The following is a 24,769-nucleotide window of genomic DNA, read 5'->3' on the forward strand; positions in this document are numbered from 1 at the left end:
TATACAACTGTAATAATTATTTTCGACTCAAGATTGAATAAATTGCAAATACTGTCTTGTTTGGATTCTGAAAAAAGGCATTGCCCTGGTGACGACGACAATGATGATGATGATGGATGATGCTTTATGAGTTTAAATACATGTTGCTCTGGAATTCAGTAAGTATCTTTAGTAGATGGGCAGTTGAAGGAACAGGTATGACCACAGGGCGCATAAACTTTACCCAGGCACCTTTTTGTTCTAATCAAACTTCACAAACATTTCCCACCCACCACAAACTGTCATACATACATATAACATACCCTCCAGGTTTTAATATTGTAACTGAAACAGCTGGAATTTCTTCACCTACTTCAAATGCATTAACAGTGAATGCTGCAACATCATTAGAAACTATGCTTACTCTGATCCTGTTTAAACCAAGGGGCGTATCTGACAGATTTCCCTTGTCCTAGAAAATTTTGAGGCAAGCCTTTTCCGCTCAAACTGAACTAATTCAATTCCTTTTTGTGTAACACTAAAAAGTAGATGCCTGAAGCATCATGACAGAACTTAAACAGATCAATAGGCATCAATATTTGCTCAATTTTTCCTACCATTATCCTCAAATTCTCATTCAGCCTCATTATGAATGCATGATTTGCAATGGTATTATGACGAAGGCAGTTACTAATAGTACAGATGCTGATATTCTGTGGTTCTTTACCACCAAAACAAACTGCAATGGAATGGAATGTGGCTTCTGTTCTCCCAATGAAACCCTTTAACAGGATCTTTAGTGACAGATAAATAGTTCTCAGAAAAATCCATAAAATGATTCGGTACAAAACTACTGCTCATATTCTGTCATTTCTTCTGGATCACATCCTTTGAAAAAATCTACCAAATAAGCTTCCAGGAAAGTATTCACAGTGTTTCAGCATGCAGTCTTTTGATTCTGAATAGCACACTGTTTTCTTGATTAATTCCTTGCAGTCATCATCCTTGATATGAGTTGCAACCAACATCAGTTAGGCATTCTGATGTATTACATACACACAAACAGTGTGTACTAGCAGCACCAACTGTAATATACCACTTCATAGAATTTTGAGAACACCAATTCAATACTACATTGCTTACAATGTTGATGAACATTTCTTTCAATGCGTATAGTAGGAGGCATTTCTGCTTATAAACGTTTCCACCATTTACTCTTACTTTTGTATTATCATTTTTGCTCCTGGACAGCTGAGAAAATTTATCATCTTCAAAGAATCTGAGGACTTAATGTTTGATCTTATTATTGAGTCTTTTTCCTTCTCATTTTGTACTAACTGCCAATATGCCATCCTCTATCTTTAGCGGCCGTGCCTGCTTTGCCATTATCGCTGTAACACTAATTCATTTTGTGTTTGTGCTAGGAGCCTGGGTCAAAATTTGAACTTTGTTGGAATGACTAACAATGCACTTTAATTTTTAGTTCATTAATTATTATGTCCATACCCTTACATTTATGACATTACCTCAGCACTTGTCTTTCCACAGCATCAGCAGAGCTCACACCAGTAGCTGCTGCTGCTATAGTCCTACTGATTTAAGGTTGTGGTTTCTAACCCAATGAAACCCTTTTATCAATTTACTGGAACTTTAAAAGTGAATCTCTATGAGATGCTAGCGAAGCATTCAATATTTAACAAGTGTCAACTGCCGAATCTCCAACAGATACTACTGAATTAATCGCTATGTAGGAAGTCTCAACTGTGTCTGTTTAATAAGCAGACATTTATTCTTGCTCATCCTGAGGCCAATTGCTGTCTACATCTGGGACAAAGTTTCTGCTCTCCAGGCTTGAAACCTATTAGGAAACAGTTTTAGTCTGTCAACATGAAATGTCAATTGGCTGTAGAAACTCCTTAACTTTACGTTTGTTTTCCAAATGGATAAGAGCAGATATTTTGCATAAATCTAAGCGTAGTTTGGCAAAACCTGCTGCGAGTGATGGTGGGTAGCTAAGATGACAATAGTTGATCTGTATAGCCAAAAACAATGATGTTTTAGTTTCAATTAAGGGAGAAACAAATATTGTACTTTACCATAATATCCTTTAGCATGGTACATAGCACACTGTACTGGAACAGAAGTTTTGCACAAAAACATGAATACATACAAGCATATAATAAATGATTACCCACAAGTGTTATTATTATATCCCTTGCTGATGTGGTCTGCCTATGAAACTAAATAACACTTCATTTTTAAACGACATGTGTTGTGTTTCTCTGTATCTATAAAACATCATTTATTACATGCAACCAATGACGCTTCATAAATAAAAGGAAGTAAAATGTGTATGATATTAAAGCAAAAAGTCCTTTACTCAGTTACATAGACCACATTTCCAAGAAAATTGTAAATAAAATAGGAACTAAGGAATGCCATAAAATACAAAAATGACAACACCACCACAGTTTTAGTCCCATCAATTTTGACAGTAACTCTATGTTACCGTCAAGTTTCTCACACTCTTTTAAACACATTCCTGTGCACACTTCTCTACCGAAGCTTCTCCATTCTACAACTGTATTCCCATATAATTTAGTTTGTCAGTAATGAAAAAGTTCCTGGGCCTTTTCACCCATAAAAAAGTAACAGAAAATTTTTTGCAAGATTTAACTTTCTTCCCTCAAACCAATAATTTTTGTGAATGCTGCAACTCACTCTATGGCCACTCCATTTGCAGCTTCACTACACCCCATCTGTACATTTTGTAAAAGAAATAAGATTCATATCTCCACCACACCTCGACATTTTCTACCGCTCTCTATAAATCCGTGAGGCATATACCACTGAATATTTTCTTCATGTTCTGTAAGGACAAGGTCCCTGTAACGAAGACATTCAGAGGCTGTAGATCAAAACACAAGAAAGTGAAATCGAATTGTCCACTCAAAAGAGTGTGTTTTCTCGGGCCAAAGTAATCTGTCTTGGTATTTCTTGCTGACTACTTATGAGAATACCAAAAGTTTTCCTTTGGGTTGAGGGACATAACCTTCAATTTCCTCAATAAGAAGAATCTAAGCAGCACATAAAGATATTAGTGGGACTTAAAGTACTACAGCTACATCCTCCGCAAGCCACTGTATAGAGCAAGACAGAGAAAACCCTGTACCACAGCTAGTTGTCTCTCTTCCTGTTCCACTCGCACATAGAGCGAGGGAAAAACTACTGCTATATGCCTCCGTATAAGCCCTAATTTATCATATCTTATCTCTATGATCTCTACGCAAAATGTACGTTGGCGGCAGTAGGATCGTTCTGCAGTCAGCTTCATATGCCGCTTCTCTAAACTTTCTCTGTAGTGTTCTACAAAATGAATGTCTTATACCTCCAGCGGTCCCCACTCGAGCTCCTGATGCATATCTGTAACACCTGCATGGTGATCGAACTTACTGGTAACAAATCTAGCAGCTCTCCTCTGACCTGCTTTAATGTCTTCTTTCACGCCGACCTGGTGCGGACCCCGAACACTTCAGCAGTACTCAAGAAGAGGTTGCACTAGCATCCTACAAGTGGTCTCCTTTACAGATGAACCACGCTTTCCTAAAACTCTCACAAGAAGCGAAATTTAACTACGCAACTTCCCTACCACAATTCTCACAAGCTTGTTCCAGATCATATCGCTTCGCAACATTATGTCCAGATATTTAGAATGTGTGACTGTGTCAAACAAGTCACTACAAATGCTGCACCTGAATATTATGGGTTTGGTTTTCCTACTCTTCCCAATTAACTTACGTTTTTCTACATCAAGAGCCAGCTGCTATTCATCACACCAAACTAAAAATTTTGTCTCCATCATCTTGTATCACCCAAGTCACTTATCTTCGACACCTTCTTGTACACACCAGCTCAGTGAACAATCACAGATTGCTGTCCACCCTGTTCGCCAGGTCATTTATGTATATAGAAAGTAGCAACTGTCCTAACACACTTCCCTGGGCACTCCTGATGTTACCCCTGTCTCCGATGAACAACCACTGCTGATGACAACAGACTGGGTTCTATTAGTTAAGAAGTCTTCGAGCCAGTCACAAGTCTGGGATTAAATGAAACAACAAGTTTACTGTTACCAGTCACTGTTTATCTCCACGAAGCGTTTCAAAGGTTTAAACCTCCATCATCAGGTGGATTTACATTTGTTAATATGACATTTATGTGTGTGTTGTGTTACGATTTTTTGGAGGAACTTGTGGCACTGTCTCCAGTGGCCACAGGTTCCTTTCACTGTCTTAAAACATCACATGTACACTGTCATAATCTGTAAACAAAATTTACAAACAATTTTGTAAACAAAATTTGCAAAATATGACAGTTGGAATCTACATCTACATTTATACTCCGCAAGCCACCCAACGGTGTGTGGTGGAGGGCACTTTACGTGCCACTGTCATTACCTCCCTGTCCTGTTCCAGTCGTGTATGGTTCGCGGGAAGAATGACTGCCGAAAAGCATCCGTGCGCGCTCGAATTTCTCTAATTTTACATTCGTGATCTCCTCGGGAGGTATAAGTAGAGGGAAGCAATATATTCGATACCTTATCCAAAAAAGCACCATCTTGAAACCTGGACAGAAAGCTACACCGCGATGCAGAGTGCCTCTCTTGCAGAGTCTGCCACTTGAGTTTGCTAAACATCTCCATAATGCTATCACGCTTACCAAATAACCCTGTGATGAAACGCGGCGCTCTTCTTTGGATCTTCTCTATCTCCTCCGTCAACCCGACCTGGTACGGATCCCACACTGATGAGCAATACTCAAGTACAGGTCGAACGAGTGTTTTGTAAGCCACCTCCTTTGTTGATGGACTACATTTTTTAAGGACTCTCCCAATGAATCTAAACCTGGTACCCGCCTTACCAACAATTAATTTTATATGATCATTCCACTCCAAATCGTTCCATATGCATACTCCCAGATATTTTACAGAAGTAACTGCTACCAGTGTTTGTTCCGCTATCATATAACCATACAATAAAGGATCTTCCTTTCTATGTATTCACAATACATTACATTTGTCTATGTTAAGGGTCAGTTGCCATTCCCTGCACCAAGTGCCTATCCGCTGCAGATCTTCCTGCATTTTGCTGCAATTTTCTAATGCTGCAACTTCTCTGTATACTACAGCATCATCTGCGAAAAGCCGCATGGAACCTCCGACACTATCTACTAGGTCATTTATATATATTGTGAACAGCAATGGTCCCGTAACACTCCCCTGTGGCACGCCAGAGGTTACTTTAACGTCTGTAGACGTCTCTCCATTGATAACAACATGCTGTGTTCTGTTTGCTAAAAACTCGTCAATCCAACCCCACAGCTGGTCTGATATTCTGTAGGCTCTTACTTTGTTTATCAGGCGACAGTGCGGAACTGTATCGAACGCGTTCCGGAAGTCAAGGAAAATGGCATCTACCTAGGAGCCTGTATCTAATATTTTCTGGATCTCATGAACAAATAAAGCGAGTTGGGTCTCACACGGTCGCTGTTTCCGGAATCCATGTTGATTCCTACAGAGTAGATTCCGGGTTTCCTGAAACAACATGATATGCGAGCAAAAAACATGTTCTAAAATTCTACAACAGATCGACGTCAGAGATATAGGTCTACAGTTTTGCGCATCTGCTCGACGACCCTTCTTGAAGACTGGGACTACCTGTGCTCTTTTCCAATCATTTGGAACCTTCCGTTCCTCTAGAGACTTGCAGTAAACGACTGTTAGAACGGGGGCAAGTTCTTTCGCATACTCTGTGTAGAATCAAATCGGTATCCTGTCAGGTCCAGTGGACTTTCCTCTGTTGAGTGATTTCAGTTGCTTTTCTATTCTTTGGATACTTATTTCGATGTCAGCCATTTTCTCGTTTGTGCGAGGATTTAGAGAAGGAACTGCAGTGCGGTCTTCCTCTGTGAAACAGCTTTGGAAAAAGGTGTTTAGTATTTCAGCTTTACGCGTGTCATCCTCTGTTTCAATGCCATCATCATCCCGGAGTGTATGGATATGCTGCTTCGAGCCACTTACTGATTTAATGTAAGGATTTTCAAGTCGGTACATAGAATTTTACTTTCAAATTCACTGAACGCTTCACACATAGCCCTACTTACGCTAATTTTGACATCGTTTAGCTTCTGTTTGTCTGAGAGGGTTTGGCTGCGTTTAAACTTGCAGAGAAGCTCTCTTTGCTTTCGCAGTAGTTTCCTAACTTTGTTGTTGAACCACAGTGGGTTTCTCCCGTCCTTCACAGTTTTACTCAGCACGTACCTGTCTAAAACGCACTTTACGATTGCCTTGAACTTTTTCCATAAACACTCAACATTGTCAGTGTCGGAACAGAAATTTTCGTTTTGACGTGTTAGGTAGTCTGAACTCTGCCTTCTATTACTCTTGCTAAACAGATAAACCTTCCTCTCTCTTTTTTTATATTCCTATTTACTTCCATATTCAGGGATGCTGCAATGGCCTTATGATCACTGATTTCCTGTTCTGCACTTACAGAGTCGAAAAGTTTGGGACTGTTTGTTATCAGTAGGTCCAAGATGTTATCTACACGTGTCGGTTCTCTGTTTAATTGCTTGAGGTAATTTTCGGATAGTGCACTCAGTATAATGTCACTTGATGCTCTGTCCCTACCACCCATCCTAAACATCTGAGTGTCCCAGTCTATAGCTGGTAAATTGGAATCTCCACCTAAGACTATTACATGCTGAGGAAATTTAAGTGAAATGTATTCCAGATTTTCTCTCAGTTGTTCTGCCACTAACACTGCTGAGTCGGGAGATCGGTAAAACAAGCCAATTATTAACCTCGCTTGGTTGTTGAGTGTAACCTCCACCCATAATAATTCACAGGAACTATACACTTCTACTTCACTACAGGATAAACTACTACTAACAGCGACAAACACGCCATCTCCGGTTGCATGCAATCTATCCTTTCTAAACACAGTCTGTGCCTTTGTAAAAATTTCGGCAGAATTTATGTCTGGCTTCAGCCAGCTTTCCGTACCTATAACGATTTCAGCTTTGGTGCTTTCTATCAGCGCTAGAAGTTCTGGTACTTTACCAATGCAGCTTCGACATTTTACAATTACTATACCGATTGCTGCTTGGTCCCCGCATGTCCTGACTTTGCCCCACACCCTTTGAGGCTATTGCCCTTTCTGTACTTGCCCGAGGCCATCTAACCTAAAAAACCGCCCAGTCCATGCCACACAACCCCTGCTACCAGTGTAGCCGCCTGCTGTGTGTAGTGGACTCCTGACCTATCCAGCGGAACCCGAAAACTCATCACCCTACTACGGCACAAGTCGAGGAATCTGCAGCCCACACGCTCGCAGAACTGTCTCAGCCTCTGATTCAGACCCTCCACTCAGCTCTGTACCAAAGGTCGGCAGTCAGTCCTGTCGACGATGCTGCAGATGGTGAGCTCTGCTTTCATCCTGCTAGCGAGACTGGCAGTCTTCACCAAATCAGATAGCTGCCGGAAGCCAGAGAGGATTTCCCGCCGGTATGCACACGGAGTGAACATTGGTTTTCTTCTCCTCTCTTGCTGCCATATCCCTAAGGGGCCCCATTACGCGCCTGATGTTGGAGCTCCCAACTACCAGTAAGCCCACCCTCTGCAGCCGCCTGGATCTTGCGGACTGATGGGCAACCTCTGGAACAGGACAAGCAGCCATGTCTGGCCAAAGATCAGTATCAGCCGGAGACAGATCCTGAAACCGCTTCGTCAGACAAACTGGAGAGCCTTCCGTTCAGCCCTCCGGAATGTCTTTCGCCCCCTGCCACACCTCGAGACGACCTCCTACTCTACCACGGGTGAGGGGTCAGTCTCAATGTGGGCAGTATCCCAGGCAGCCACAGCCGTAGTCCGATCAGGGAATGCGTGGGACGAGCTGGCCGTCCCCGACAAACCCCCATCCGGACCCCCACAGTGATGCCCATTGGCAACAGCCAACACTGCCTGAAGCTGCGAGCGAAGGGATGCCAACTCAGCCCGCATCCGAATCATAAAAAGTAAGACTGGAATTTTGAAAAAATGAGATGGCCCCAGAAACTAATAATAAAAAGAATCAGTAATATAATCTTATTCAGCACAAAAATGTTTAAGTTTCCAAAAGCAGGAGATTGTAAGTTATGAGCACCTTTCATAAAATGTATCCACAAGTTGGTACTTTGGCATGCATGTAGATGCGAACTTGGACCTTTCCTACAGAAAAGGAACCAAAGGAGATATTGAGCTGCAACTCTGTACATACATCTGTTATATCTTTCTAAAACTTTTGACTGTATGAGTCAAAAATGCACTTGTTGGGTAGGAATCACTTTCCAGAGTAGTTGGCAGGCCAAGATCAATGCACAGTGTATTAAAATTTGGACAGGACGTTAAAATGTGGTGTACTGTCAGCACTTGCCACATAGGCAGAACGGCGCCGGCGCAGCCGTCAGCAGATGGCAGTGGCTGAACCGGCACTGTCCAATCCATAACCGGGCCAAAATGACCTCCTCCCGCTGATAAGGGCGTGAAGAGGTCGTCCAAGCCGTGGGGAGAGGTTTCTAGGCCTGAAGCTTGTTTTCAGTAAGTGTAGACCAATCGGCATGCCACAGCGATAAAATGCGCTGACAAAGTACCCTGCTAAAATCAGATTAAGGCACACAACAAAAGCTGGCCGAGGCTGGAGGACCGCAGCCTTGGCGGCGGCATCTGCAGCTTCGTTCCCAGGGATACCGACATGGCCAGGAACCCACATAAAGGTAACTGGAGAACCATCGTCCACCAGCTGCTGAAGAGAGCATTGGATCCGGTGCACGAAAGGGTGAACCGGATACGGATTGCTGAGGCTCTGGATGGCACCCCGGGAATCAGAGCAGATGACATAAGCAGAATGTCGGTGGCGGCAGATGTAAAAAAACAGCCTGATAAGAGGGCAAATAGCTCAGCTGTGAAGACCGAACAATGGCCATGGAGCCGGTATTTGAAACTGCGTGCCCCGACAATAAAAGAACACTGCCACTGTTGTTGGTCTTAGAGCCATTTGTATAAATGAAGATCGTATTAATGAACTTCGAATGAAGTTTGACAAACTGCGAGCGGTATACCGAAGCTGGGGTAACCTCCTCTGGGAGCGAGCTGAGGTCAAAGTGAACGCGAACCTGAGCCTGGAGCCAAGGTGGCGTGTGGCTCTCGCCCACTCTAAAGGTTGCAGGGAGTGAAAAATCAAGGTGCTGAAGGAAGCGACGAAAGCAAACTCCAGGGGGTAGCAGGGCAGATACATACAACCCGTAATGACAGTCGAGAGTGTTGTCAAAAAAGGAATGATAATACGGGTGATCGGCCATTGGTAATAGCCGACAGGCATACCGACAAAGCAGTATATCGCGCTGGTAGGTTAGCGGCAATTAAACCGGCTTCAGCATGAAGACCCTCGACGGGACTAGCATAGAATGCTCCGATCACAAGACATAGCCCCCGAAGTTGTATAGAGTTGAGGCGGCGTAAGATGGACGCTTGTATAGAGTATACAAAGCTCCCATAATCCAGCTTTGAGCGGACGATCGACCGATATAGGCGAAGTAGGACAGTTCGATCCACTCCCCACGACGTACAGCTGAGAACAAGGAGGTCATTTAGGGAACGGGTACAATGGGCAGCCAAATATGACATGTGGAGACCAGCTAAGTTTCCTGTCAAATGTAAGATCTAAAAATTTTGTTGTCTCCACGAATTGGACAGCAACGGGACCGAGATGTAAGGACGGCAGGAGAAATTCTTTGTAGCACCAGAAGTTAATACAGACCGTCTTCTCGGCAGAAAAGTGGAAGCCACTGGCGATACTCCAGGAGTAAAGACGGTCAAGACAATGCTGAAGACAGTGCTCCAGGAAACATGTACGCTGCGCACTGCAGTAGATGGTAGAATCGTCCACGAAAAGGGAGTCTGATACATCAGCTGGGAGGCAATCCATTATTGGATTGATCGCTATGGCGAAGAGAACGAAGCTCGAAACTGAGCCCTGTGGCACCCCATTCTCCTGGCGAAAGGTGTCTGATAGGACAGAACCCACACGTACCCATAACTGTCGATCCATTAAAAATGCACGAATAAAAAGAGGGAGGTGACCGTGAAGACCCCATGTATGCATGGTGCGGAGAATGCCCACCCTCCAACAGGTGTCTTAAGCCTTCTCCAAATCAAAGAACACAGCCACTGTATGGTGCTTGCGCAAGAAGTTATTCATAATGAAGGTCGACAAGGTAACCAGATGGTCAACAGCAGAGCGGCGCCCACGAAATCCACATTGTACATTGGTAAGTAGGCGTTGAGATTCGAGCAGCCAAACCAAACGAGAGTTAACCATTCGTTCCATCACCTTACAGACACAGCTGGTAAGGGAAATGGATCAATAACTGAAAGGCAAGTGCTTGTCCTCCCCCGACATAGGAATCGGGACAACAATAGATTTCGCGCCAGCATGTGGGAACATCACCCTCAATCCAGATGCGATTATAAGTACGAAGAAGGAAACCTTTACCCGCAGGAGAAAGGTTTTTCAGCATCTGAATATGAATAGAATCAGGCCCCAGAGTGGAGGACCATGACCGGGCAAGCGCACTTTCGAGTTCTCGCATGGTGAATGGGGCATTATAACTTTCATGATTCGAGGAGTGGAAGTTGGGTGGCCTTGCCTCCTCTGCCTGTTTTCGGGGGAGGAAGGCAAGGTGGTAATGAGCGGAGCTCGAAACCTCTGCGAAAAATTGACCGAAGGCATTGGAGACATCCTCAGGGTCCACAAGGACGTAATTCGTGACCGTCAAGCCAGAAACTGGTGAGTGGACCTTAGGGCCAGATAGCCGGCGCATGCTACCCCAGACAACAGAAGAAGGATTAAAACTGTTGAACGAGCTTGTGAAAGCAGCCCAGCTGGCTTTCTTGCTTTCTTTAATAACACAGTGACACTGCACACGTAATCATTTATCATTAATGCAATTCGCCATTGTAGGGTGGCGTTTAAAGGTGCGTAAAGCATGTCGACGAGCACGTAAAGCGTCTCTACATGCTGCGGTCCACCAGGGGACCGGTACGCGACGTGGAGAAGAAGTAGTGTGAGGGAGGGAATATTCAGCAGCAGTGAGAATGACTTCCGTGAGGTGTGCGACCTGACTATCGCAGCTTGCGAAGTTTTGATCCTGAAATGTCGCCCTGGAAGAGAAGAGCCCCCAGTCTGCTTTGGAGATGATCCATCTAGTTGAGCATGGAGATGGGGTATGATGCAGGAGATGGATAACAGAAGGGAAGTGGTCGCTCGAATATGTATCAGAAAGAGCGTACCACTCAAACTGGCGTGCAAGTTGGGTAGTACATATAGACAGGTCTAAATGGTAATAGGTATGAGTTGTGTCCGAAAGAAAAGTAGGGGCGCCAATACTGAGGCAGACAAGATTGAGGGGTTGAAAACGTCTGCTAACAGGGAGCCTCTGGAGCAGGATGCTGGAGAGCCCTAAAGGGGATGGTGGGTATTGAAATCTCCAGTCAACAAAAATGGTGCAGGTAGCTGAGCAATAATTTGCATCATGTCTGCCCTAGTAACGGTAGACGACGATGGAGTGTAAATGGTACAAACGTAAAATTTGAAAGTGGGGAGAGTAATTTGGACGGCAACTGCCTGCAGATCGGTGTGCAATGTGATGGGATCGTAGTAGATATCATCCCGGACCAGCAACATAACCCCTCTATGAGCCGGAATACCTGCCACGCACAGAGGCATAGTGTGCTAAGTCAATTCGATCGCATAGGTGTAGCTTCATTTCCTGGAGAGCTACTACGAGCGAACAGTGCAAGCGTAGCAGCAACTTTAAGTCCTCTCGGTTGGAGCGAATGCCGCGAATATTCCAATGAAGAAGTGCCATCGTGAGAAGATAAAGAAAAAGGAGAAGCAAGAAGGGGTCACCTCGAAGGCCGCTGAGGGCCTGGCTTCGAGCGAGCTCTGCTGCCGCTATCAACAGGCAGAGAGTCATCGTCCATTTTTTCAATAGGTTCGTTGGCCACCGCCGGTGAACAGCCAGATGTTTGGCTACCAGGGGTGCGTCCAGGCAAAATGGATGACGGCCTGGGGCGGCAACCGCTGGGTGACGCAGGAGAAGAAACGCGCCGTGGCAGAGAAGGAGAACTTTGCCTCCTATGAGCCTTCTTGGAAGGTCGTTTACTCGAAGTACTGGTCGATGGCTGGGAGTTCGGGGTACGTAAGAAGTCTTCACGGGACGGTTCCTTCTTGAAGGCCAGTGCATCTGACTTCTGGGTCTTAGTCTTGGCAGAAGCTGATGAAGGTGCTTGGGTCTTAGGGGTGACGGGAGGAAGAGGAGACGTTGATCGGGCAATCTTAGCACTGGCCGGATGGACGACCGTAGTGCTAAAGGTCAGATCGCAGGTCTGCATCGACACCTCCCTGGTAGGCCGAGGAGAGGCGCGGACAGTACTGTATTTCCCCGTTGGGAGCAGCGTGGGCTTCCTACTAGCAAAAAGCTTGCGAGCAGCCGAGGTGGACACTTTCTCTTTGACCAGAATTTCCTGTATACAGCGTTCATCCTTTTAGATGGGACAGTCACGGGAGGACGCTGCATGGTCACCCTGACAGTTCATGCAACGAGGAGACGGAGGTGGACAGTCACCTTCATGGGTGTCCCTGCCACAAGTGACGCATTTAGCCGCATTAGAACAAGACTGGCGGGTGTGATTAAAACGCCGACACTGGTAGCAGCGTGTAGGTGTCGGGATATAGGGGCAAACAGAAATAACATCATAGCCCACTTTGATGCGCGACGGCAACTGAACACTATCAAAGGTCAAGAAAAGTGTCCGGGTTGGCACAAGGTCATTGTTGACCTTTTTCATGACCCTATGGACAGCTGTCACGCCCTGCTCAGAGAGGAAAGACTGAATCTCCTCATCAGTCAATCCGTCGAGTGATCTAGTAGACACCACACCACGTGGCGAATTCAAAGTGCGGTGAGCCTCCACCCGGACAGGGAACGTGTACAGGAGTGAGGCCCAAAGGAGTTTTTGTGCCTGAAAGGTGCTCTCAGTTTCCAACAACAAGGTACCGTTACGCATCCTGGTACAAGACTTGACAGGTCCAGCTATGGCATCTACGCCCTTCTGAATAATGAAAGGGTTGACAGATGAAAAATCCTTTCCGTCCTCAGATCTAGAAACTACGAGGAACTTTGGGGGAGGTGGTAGTACTTTTGTCACTGGTGGCTGGTCAAGTTTCCATTTTTGGGCAGAAGTTGAGAGTGAAGAAGAAGAAGAGAAATCAATTGCGGATGAATCCCCCATGATTGCCAGCATCTCCGATGGCGCACTCTTCCTTGTGGGGATCCTCTCACAGGGCGCTCCCACCTTAGGTGAATGTTTACACCCCAGGTCACGCCTCCCGAGAAACAGACGGAGGGACCAATCGGCATGGTCAGAAGGTGTCAGCTCAGGCAATCACCCCTCCCTGGGCCTGGCCTTTACCAGGGGGTATGCACGGGCCCTCCTTGTCTACCCAGGGCAGGGAATTATGCTTTACCCCATCACCGCCTACGCATGCAAACGCGTGGGTCGGCCTTCAGGCATGCACAGGGAGGAAAGAAGACTAGGAAAAAAAGGGAGAGAAAGGACAGACTGTCTCAAACGCCGAGGCGGAGACCATAGGGTGGAGAAGAAGGCAAGGAGAAGAAGGCAAGGAGAAGAAGGCAAGGAGAAGAAGGCAAGGTAAAAAGTAAGGAAGACGGTGAGGGAGGGAGAAAGACAAAGAAAGGAAACAAACAAAGGAAGGAAGAAACCAGAATAAGCGGAAAACCAAAATGACTACAAGCATAAGTCGTTGAACCGTCCGTCTCAGGACACAGGCGCAAACTACCCCCTTGAGGGGGAGGGACTCCTTTTAGTCGCCTCTTACGACAGGCAGGAACACCTCGGGCCTATTCTTACCCCGGACCCGCAGGACGTATGGAACACCTTGTACCCAAAGACAAAAGCAATGTCAAAATACACAGATTATGCAAGTAACATATTTACTTCAGAAAATTTATTATGGCCAAGCTTTCTGTCCCAGGAGGAGTGATAGTAAAAAGTCATCTATGTCCACCTGTCGTATAGACATCTCAGAAGAAAGAGACATAATGGAGCCACAACAGGCAACCAATACAAAGGTACCATAGGCAATTATGTGGTGTGCCATCTCCGAAAAAATGTTACGAAAAACTTTTCTGCATGTCACCAAAACATGCAATCAATAACAAGCTTGCAGACACTGAACTCTGATCAACAAGAGACCTGAAATATGTCAATGTCGTATGCATTACAGAACACTGGCTGAAATCAGACCAAATTTGATCAGTTAGCATACCGGGTTATACATTAACATCCCACTACTGCAGAAAAAGTCAGAAAGATGATGGAGGCAGTGCCATATTTATAAACAAAATTTGTAAAATATATGTTTTGACCAGCTCTGTTAATTCAACCAAGGTAAGAATGTTTAGCTAGCTGCTACAAAAAAAATTAGAACAAATATAATTATTGCATGCTTTCACTATTCCCCCAACAGGGAATGTGTGTGTTTTTCTCAAAAATCTTGAGATACTCCTAAACAACACACCTTATCAAAACAAAAAAGTACCAAATTTCTGTAGTGACTTTAAATATTGATTTTCAGTCTCCAGGGCAGGTGAGAGAACCTCTATTGACTCTCTCAAGCTCATCCAGTCTGAAAATTACATTAACATTCCCTACAAGATGCAAATATCATACCAAAAACCTCAACCAGATGTTTATAAACTGTCTAACAGACAGCAGAACCTTTGGATACAGGTTATAGTGATCACTGTACCCAAGTCCTCTACCTTACAAATGTCATCCTTTCATGCTGCAACAACAAACACACAACTAAAGTTATAAATTAATTGAGAAAATATGAAAACTTTCAATGATTCTTTAGCACCAAAAAAGGAAATGAAGTATATGAAAGAGATGACAAAAAAACAGGCATCCTCCTGGAATACATTTCTAAATCTCTTCAATATTGCTTTTCGTCTCAAATTTAAATACCCTATATTAATCCCAAACACTAATAAGGGAGATACATTAAGCGATATGTTAAAATCCTTAAGCACAAGCCAGCAAACAGCAAATGTTAACTATGTCGCAATGTTCTAACGATACAAAGGTAGTGTGGAAAATTAAAAGAAATGAAACAAATGAACTATCTAGTGAACATGAAAACAGTACTTTGATCCACAACAACTCTACAGTCACTAATCCACAAAAAGTTGCAAATATATTCACAATTACTATGGAAGTATTATAAAGAAAATATTACAAAACATAAGAAACCCACACCCAACAGAAAAACATAAAATAAAAACTTCTATGGACCCTATATTCTTCTTGGACGTTACTGCTGACGAAATAATACATAGAGCCTGTCCTCTGGAATTTATGACGTTCCACATTTTATTATTAAAAACTGCATAAACATAATAGCCGTTCCACTTTCTAATGTATACAATTTATTGTTGATCACAGTTACATTTTACAGACCACAAACAACTACTAGACAAGCTGCAGTCAGCTCTTATCTCACAAATGGGAAAAAAATTACAATGTAACACAAAGATCAAGGACATATCAAAATGAACGGTTTTGCTCTGATTACGGCGAAAATGCACAAAGTGTGCCCCACGGCCTTTCTTTACGTAAATGACTTACTGTTGAATGTCAGTGCCAGTACAGTCTTTGGAGGTGATACTATAGTCCAATTAAAATTATTTGTTTGTTGATGTCTGTCACTTGCTGCTATAGTGTTGCCACATCAGCTGCCAGCCACTGCTTGGTTATAGGTCACACACACAAACACAGTGGGTCACTTCACAAGTGCTATTAATGTGTAACATGGAGCAATGTTGGCAGTGGATGCTGCAAAGTATGTCGGCAATATGAGATGCCCTGTTGACAGATGATTTAGAGTGACCAGTGACTGAACAGAAACGGATGATACATTTTGTAGCCATAGATTTAAACTTGTATCCTAAACTAATCACAACCTTGGAAGATGCCATTTATCTGAGGAAATGGCAGTCAACAATCTGCAGAAAAACTGAAATCATGATCGCTTTCTTCATGGCGATTAAAGATAACTTCTATGAGCAAACTCAAGATAGAAAGAATTCAGTTTCAGTTTTAAAAGCAAACTAATTTCTTGATATCATTGGCATTCTCATTGGCACTTTAATTTCAAAGATCATTTCACTCACTACCACACCTATGATTATTGTCAAAAATTCAATCATATGGGGTATCTAGCAAAATTTGTGATTGGATTGACAACTTTTTGCTAGGGAGGATGCAACATATTATCTTGGAAATAACTTCGGTGTGCCACAGTGAAGTGTGTTATCCTTGCCGTTCATGTTGTATGTTAATGACCTTGCACATAATATCAACAGTAAAATCAGGCTTTTTGCAGATGATGCAGTTATCTATAATGAAGTACTATCTGAAAGGAGCTGCATCAATACTCAGTCAGATCTTGATAAGATTTCAACATGGTGCAGAGACTGTCAACTTGCTTGTAATGTTAAAAAATGTAAAATTCTGTACTTCGAATCACAAAAAATTGTAGTGTCCTGTGACTAGAAGTCAATGATTCCCTTTTGGAATTGGCCAGCACATACAAATACCTGGTTGAAACACTTTGTGGGGTGTGAAATGAAATGATTACATAAATTCAATTGCGGGTAAAGCACATGGTAGACTTCATTTTATTTGTAGAATACTGGGGAAGTGCAATAAATATGCTAAGGAAATTGCTTACAAATCACGTATGCAACCAGTTCTACAATAACGCTCAAGTGTGTGGGAACTGTACCAGATAGGACTAACAGAGGATATTGAGTGTTTGTAAGAGGGCAGCACTTAATTGGAAGACTCTTTAAGGTACAGGGTGTTTCAAAAATGACCGGTATATTTGAAACGGCAATAAAAACTAAATGAGCAGCGATAGAAATACACCGTTTGTTGCAATATGCTTGGGACAACAGTACATTTTCAGGCGGACAAACTTTCGAAATTACAGTAGTTACAATTTTCAACAACAGATGGCGCTGCAAGTGATGTGAAAGATATAGAAGACAACGCAGTCTGTGGGTGCGCCATTCTGTACGTCGTCTTTCTGCTGTAAGCGTGTGCTGTTCACAACGTGCAAGTGTGCTGTAGACAACATGGTTTATTCCTTAGAACAGAGCATTTTTCTGGTGTTGGAATTCCACCGCCTAGAACACAGTGTTGTTGCAACAAGACGAAGTTTTCAACGGAGGTTTAATGTAACCAAAGGACCGAAAAGCGATACAATAAAGGATCTGTTTGAAAAATTTCAACGGACTGGGAATGTGACGGATGAACGTGCTGGAAAGGTAGGGCGACCGCGTACGGCAACCACAGAGGGCAACGCGCAGCTAGTGCAGCAGGTGATCCAACAGCGGCCTCGGGTTTCCGTTCGCCGTGTTGCAGCTGCGGTCCAAATGATGCCAACGTCCACGTATCGACTCATGCGCCAGAGTTTACACCTCTATCCATACAAAATTCAAACGCGGCAACCCCTCAGCGCCGCTACCATTGCTGCACGAGAGACATTCGCTAACGATATAGTGCACAGGATTGATGACGGCGATATGCATGTGGGCAGCATTTGGTTTACTGACGAAGCTTATTTTTACCTGGACGGCTTCGTCAATAAACAGAACTGGCGCATATGGGGAACCGAAAAGCCCCATGTTGCAGTCCCATCGTCCCTGCATCCTCAAAAAGTACTGGTCTGGGCCACCATTTCTTCCAAAAGAATCATTGGCCCATTTTTCAGATCCGAAACGATTGCTGCATCACGCTATCTGGACATTCTTCGTGAATTTGTGGCGGTACAAACTGCCTTAGACGACACTGCGAACACCTCGTGGTTTATGCAAGATGGTGCCCGGCCACATCGCACGGCCGACGTCTTTAATTTCCTGAATGAATATTTCGATGATCGTGTGATTGCTTTGGGCTATCCAAAACATACAGGAGGCGGCGTGGATTGGCCTCCCTATTCGCCAGACATGAACCCCTGTGACTTCTTTCTGTGGGGACACTTGAAAGACCAGGTGTACCGCCAGAATCCAGAAACAATTGAACAGCTGAAGCAGTACATCTCATCTGCATGTGAAGCCATTCCGCCAGACACGTTGTCAAAGGTTTCGGGTAATTTCATTCAGAGACTACGCCATATTATTGCTACGCATGGTGGATATGTGGAAAATATCATACTATAGAGTTTCCCAGACCGCAGCGCCATCTGTTGTTGAAAATTGTAACTACTGTAATTTCGAAAGTTTGTCTGCCTGAAAATGTACTGTTGTCCCAAGCATATTGCAACAAATGGTGTATTTCTATCGCTGCTCGTTTAGTTTTTATTGCCATTTCAAATATACCGGTCATTTTTGAAACACCCTGTAGATGTAAATTATCCCAAGAAACTCTAAAAACAAAGTTTCAAAAAACTGGCTTTAAATGGTGACTCTACAATCCCCTAAGCATCACTCACATGGGGATCATGAAGATAAGATTAGAATAATTACAGCACACACACAGACATTCAAAAAGTCATTCTTCCTGCACTCTATACGTGAATGGAACAGGGAGAAACCCTAGTAACTGATACAATGGGGCGTACCTTCTGCCATGCACCTCACAGTGGTTTACAGAGTGTAGATGTAGATGAAGGCTGATTGTGGTTGACTCAGGCAGCTTTCAAATACAAAAACAATTATAGGAAGAAAAATAAGAGTAAATAAAGTTTATGACGATGAGAATAATGCAGCAAAGAATTAGAAGCAGGAAAAAAAACCATTACATTTAAACCAATTAACTGAACAGAAATAATAACACTATTTTGATTAGATTCAGAAATTAAAAAAAAATTGCAACATTTGATGCGATTCAAACGTGTGATCTACACAGCAGGTCGATTCACTAACCACGGCAATACGCCACAACACTGCTATGTGTGGTTATGTTTAATACACTGGTGACCTAGTTGTAACAACAAATTGCAGCCTTCAAAAATCAGCTTCATGCAATGTCATGCAAAGCTTATCAAATGTGAGCCGGTCTAGTCATTGTGATAACTGCATAGGTCACGGTGAATCACATTTTGTGCAGAAGAAGCCAGTAGTGTTTGGTTAGTGCTATGTACGAAATGTGTGTATTTCATTAGCACCACATTTGTGTGTGTGTGTGTGTGTGTGTGTGTGTGTGTGTGTGTGTGGTTATCATGCATGATTAAATACAAAATGAAAGTGGCATGCCCACAATTCTGGATCCAAACACATCAAGAAATAATGCTGAACAAGGAACTGGAAATGAACTGACCAACTATTAAGGCAGTTTGGAAATGGCGAATGGTTTGGGCATGGCACTGAGTGTTCTGATTAAAGGAAACCAGCTCCAACTTACGAAGTGCCAATTATCAAGTAATTTTAATCTTGCTTCAGTCTCCTGATGCCAACAGAAACGACAATGAACTCTAAGAACATGTAACTGAAAGTACAGGTCAACTCTGATTTGTCTGACAGAATAACCTGAGACTCAACAGAAAGAAAACCATCTTCCTGAACTTCCACATGAGAAACAAGAAATTTATGCTAGATACAAAATTACACTGTTCCGAAACATCCCACATATCAGAAACAAGATTTTTAAACCCATGGATCTGGGACAACTTAAAATGACAGACTTAAATCAGCAAAACTTACCGTAACCTGAACAACGTGCACTAAACCTAATGCATTACCTTGTACTGCACAAGCCCAGAGCCTGTTTGCACTGGTTACTGTGCAAAGCCAACTCACAGCTGCCATCCTCCCTTTCAAAAGTCAGCACTTACGCAGTTTAGGGGGGTACATGCGCTGATCACATGAAAAGTAGCTATTTTTGAAGGAAACATATATTTCTGAAGATATAAGCATATATATGCAAGGAATACCAAATAAAAATTAATTTCAAAAATTGTGTGTTACAGTCATATCTGATGTGCGCGTCACCGAAAAAGTACTTATTTCCATATGGATGGAAAAAAAAAAAAAAAAAATCAATTAACTGTCTCAAAAATTTTTTTTTATCAAAAATGATGTACTGCATATGTATGTACGGAATTTCAAAAATTTTTTTTTTCAGAAAAAGATGGAATTAATAACAAAATTTTCTCAAAAAATCATATTTGTTTATTTTACACAGATATACATTAAAGTTAGAATCATAGACTAGATAAAACCAGCTACCTGAAGCTAATTAGCAGCATTAGGGTAGATTTTTCGAACATGCTTTATGAAATTGTGGAATGGATTTTCCCCAAAACGCTGACTGGTGAAAGCAGACAGTTAATTTATCTTTTTTTCCATCCATATGAAAATAAGTACTTTTTTGGTATTCCATGCATATATATGCTTATATCTTCAGAAATACATGTTTCCTTCAAAAATAGGTACTTTTCTCGTGATCAGTGCATGTACCACCTAAACTGCGTAAGTGCCCAAACATCACTCATTCTATCTCTTGGCAGTCTCTACACATCAGAAATGTATAAGTCAGTAAAAAGTAACGTTGCAAAATTCAGCAAAGATCTGAATACCCACGATCATGGTACATGACAGAGAATGAAACAGCATGTTCAAAACAATGTGTGTTCTGGTCTATCTCAGCGCTCACGTATGCACCATAAATCATCACATCATTACACTATGGATCAAAGCCAAGATCTGCCACTTTTAGATTAAACTGAGCGACAATTGCTACAGCCGAACAGCCACCTGCACCATACTCCCTAAACATGACAATCCGGAAGAACAATGTTAAGTCTATCATAGCATTTTCATTTATTACTAATTTTATTGTACTAGTGTGGGTGGCACAGTATTGATCTCTAGTGCACTTTAATAGGAAACCACTAATACTCTGGCAGAAGACTTACTGGGACAAAGAATGAATGAATAAATAAATAAATATTTGATCATCTGATCTTTTCTTTCTTCTTGTAGGCCTACTTTTACTATATTTTAGCTCACTACCTTAATGCTTGTGCACGTTTTCATATTCAACATTTGTAAATATAGAGCAAATCATATGAAATTATTACCAAAACAATCATCATAAAAAGAAACTTAATAAATGTTATCGTAAGAAACTTTTATCCACACGTTAATATGCTGCAATCCAAGCTATTCGCAGCTAGAAGTGGAATCCAATACTGCAGCAGGCTTAATTCTGTAGTATTTTAATGAAAACAAAATAAAATTAAACACAAATATATCTGTCTATATTGAATTTGATCTTGGGAGGCAAAAAAAGCATGAAAACCAAATCTTAATAGGTGACGAATACATTAAAAAACAATACTCGACCAAATTTCTTGGCCTGACACTTCATGCAGAGTAAAACTGGTCTGATCATGTGAATGATATTTGCAAAAAGCTACGTACTACCATATACGTCCTAAGAAAACTGACACCTTTTTGTAACATCAACACTCTTCAGGCAAATATATTTTGCACTATTTGAATCCCATCTAAGTTATGGGATAGAGGTATGGGGATCCAGCAGTAAAGGTAATATGAAAAGTGTACTTATCTTACAAAAGAAGGCACTTAGAATTGTGGGAAAGAAATGTGCCAGGGAGTCCTGCAGAAATTTGTTTAAAGAATTTAAAATACTAACTGTTCATAACCTATATGTGCTGGAGATAATTATTATGACAGTAAACAGTAACAAAACACTTAATAAAGAAATACACACTCATAACACTAGAGGTAGAGAGAGACCCTACATCATATCTCATACAACAACACTGAGAAAAGCCCTCACTATGCAGGCATAATAAAACTACTGAATTGCTTCCATCCTAATATCTCCAAATTGCCCATTACAAAACTAAAAACGAAATTAAAATTATGGCTCCTAAACAATCCTGTATATTCAATAGATGAGTTTCTAGATTTAGTACACTGGCATGATGGAGACCATCTATCTAAAAATATATGTAATCTCAGATCTTAGACTGAGTCACAAACTGTAAATATTTGAATGTCAGATGTGAATACTGTGTCACAAACTGTAGACTCCTTAATCTAAGTATGGCAATAACAATTTTTTTTTATGTATAGTTCATGTATGTAACTGTTCTCTCAACTAAATTTAGAAAAAGTTGTGTAGATAAAAGTGCCAGATAATAATCTGTAACCCTAGTAAGTAAGGCTCTCACTTATCCAGAAGGTTGGAACAAAAAAACCCTTTTTTTGTAATCAGTTGATGTTGGACCAAAATAAATAAATAAAAAATTAATGAAGGACCTCATTGGCCTATGAAAAAGGCATGCCAGATTATCTGAGTAGGACCAAATTTATGTCTAGCTCATTCTTCTGTTAGATGATCACATCCAGGCTGTACCAAACCTCAGCAGTAATCATACTGACTATAAAAGCAACAGAATGTCCTGAAATACAAATACCTACGTCACAAACCAATTACACTGAATTTTATGTGTGACTTCAGTCAAAATGACATGAAAGTTCTCCCACATTTTACAAAATTATCGACATACAAAAAAAGCAATAGATGTAACAAGAACATTACACTGTACAAAATAACTTCTGATAACCAACAATAACCATAGAGAAAATGTCTTTTACTTCAATAACACACTATTTCTGTGCTGTCAGTTTTAAGTATAAATCACAGAATAGCATCTAAATAATTTCTGCAGAAAACTCTTTGTCTCGATTGCTTTTTAATATAGTGCTTCTACGAAAATCTCTTAGCAGAGATGATGATGATGCAAATATGACAAAATCTAACAAACTATTCTACTTGCGTGAAAATACTGCCAGTACATATTTTTTCTCGTACCTCATCGGGGCATATAATAAGCTTGAACGTGAGTAAGTCATCCGGATCTGGGAACTCGGTATTGCAGGTTTTTGGAAGATTAAGTTCATTTATATCTGTAATGAACAAATTCAAAATCATACGACAAATATATAAATTTGTAACCACTCACTAAGCATTCAGTATACTTCCACTTATTTCTGTTGTCGTAAGCTTTACAAACACTACAATTCGACAAACCTTTAGTTATTCTTAATTGCGCGGCGGAAGCTTTCTTTTGAGTCCCTGATTTGGGGGCTGCTTCTCCGTCCTTTTTCTGCTGTTTCAAAGAAAACAACTTAATCATTGTCACTTCGGAAAGGTGGTATAAATTTTTCGTAGTTTCACAGCATTCACACGAAAATCCTCAAAAACACTGTCATTCAAATACTATAATTTCTGACAAGGATTTATTCACTTGCTCAACATGTTCTTGTCGAAAAACAAAAACTATATCGAGTGTAGGCCCGTATGGTCGCTGTTGGGATCAGCGATATTCATTATAACTGCAAGTAAGTTAAGAGGGAACGTCATACTACAGCAGCGATAATGTAAAAAGGGGATTCCAACCACGGCCGAGTTCTATCACTGGATTCTGCTGGTGAAGTTCACAATCAACGAATAGATATTCGCTTTCTGATCCAAAACATAAACGCAGCATTTAACGGCGGAGAAAAAATTATTTTCGTAAGTTTACGAGGCACTGGTGAAACATAACAACTCATGCCACACGATTAAGTAAAAAGGAAGGGATACAGCAAATCACTGCGCCGCATTAAATTCGCAGTACTGTCAACACATAAAATTTATTTCACAGAAACATTAAGTGCTGGGTCCTTTAAGGAATTCAACGGCGAATTTGAAAACGAATCGTCTGTGTGGATTCATAAAAACGTAATGTAAGAAGATTAAAATATATGTATGACTTAGGTAGAAATGGTGGGTCGCGTAAAGCTGAGCGGAAGGCCGATGATTAAAAACAAACCTCAGCACTGACTAAGATAATGTTTTGAGGCGCTGTGATACAACAAAACGAGATATGCGTTTATGTTATTATATTTTGCATCCACGAAATTGAATGAGAAAGTGATCAAGTTCAATTTTGACCGAGCGTGATGGAGACAATCATACCAACAATCATTAACTAGTTAACTTTGGCGTCATTACATCGAGCTGGAATATTCACCTTGATCATTGTTGCTGATACGTGACATTTGTATTTAAAGGGTGGTCGTTAAAAAAAGGGGTTTTACCGCAACCTTCCTTCAGGTTAACGCGCGTAACAGCGTTTTAATCAAGGCGGAATAACGCCAAGAGGGTTTTATTTCATGCATTCATCCAGGTAAATGCAATATGGCATGAAAGCCTTCGAATAAACAACTCTACTATGGTAAGTAAACTCCAAGTCGACAACTTTAAACAGAAACAGAACATTATAAAACAAGATAAAAATCGAACTTTGTAAAATACATGTTAATAAACAGGCACTAGGAAATTAAATGTTTGTGAGACAGTTGTGCGTGAAATTTATGAATGGCATATTTAGCACTGCATTGTGAAAAATACAATGTGTTACAAATTTTGTGTAGTTACGAGTACGTGTTCATCAGTGATGCCTAAGGGAAAAAAATTATGAATTGTACAGTTAAAACTGTTGGACTATTTGTTAGTGTGTTGTTGGTACACAGTGATATACTTTTAGCTTGTGTACATATTATTTCTCGCAACGCTTTATGCTGA

At 41.7% G+C, this 24,769-nt stretch overlaps 1 protein-coding gene across 1 annotated transcript in view; it reads right to left on the minus strand.

The window, feature by feature from the left end:
* The window catches only part of LOC124612625 (NEDD8-conjugating enzyme Ubc12), a 34,319-nt gene extending 10,769 nt beyond the window's left edge, over positions 1-23,550 (minus strand). The window contains exons 1-2 of the mRNA XM_047140922.1: positions 23,231-23,550; positions 23,012-23,106 (exon numbers count right to left, since the gene is read on the minus strand). Coding sequence (XP_046996878.1) covers positions 23,012-23,106; positions 23,231-23,336 — 201 coding nt within the window. The 5' untranslated portion in view covers positions 23,337-23,550. The remainder of the gene's footprint in view (positions 1-23,011; positions 23,107-23,230) is intronic.
* Positions 23,551-24,769: the final 1,219 nt, after the last annotated feature.

The sequence above is a fragment of the Schistocerca americana genome, chromosome 4 (assembly GCF_021461395.2).
Source record: "Schistocerca americana isolate TAMUIC-IGC-003095 chromosome 4, iqSchAmer2.1, whole genome shotgun sequence".
NCBI lineage: Eukaryota > Metazoa > Arthropoda > Insecta > Orthoptera > Acrididae > Schistocerca > Schistocerca americana.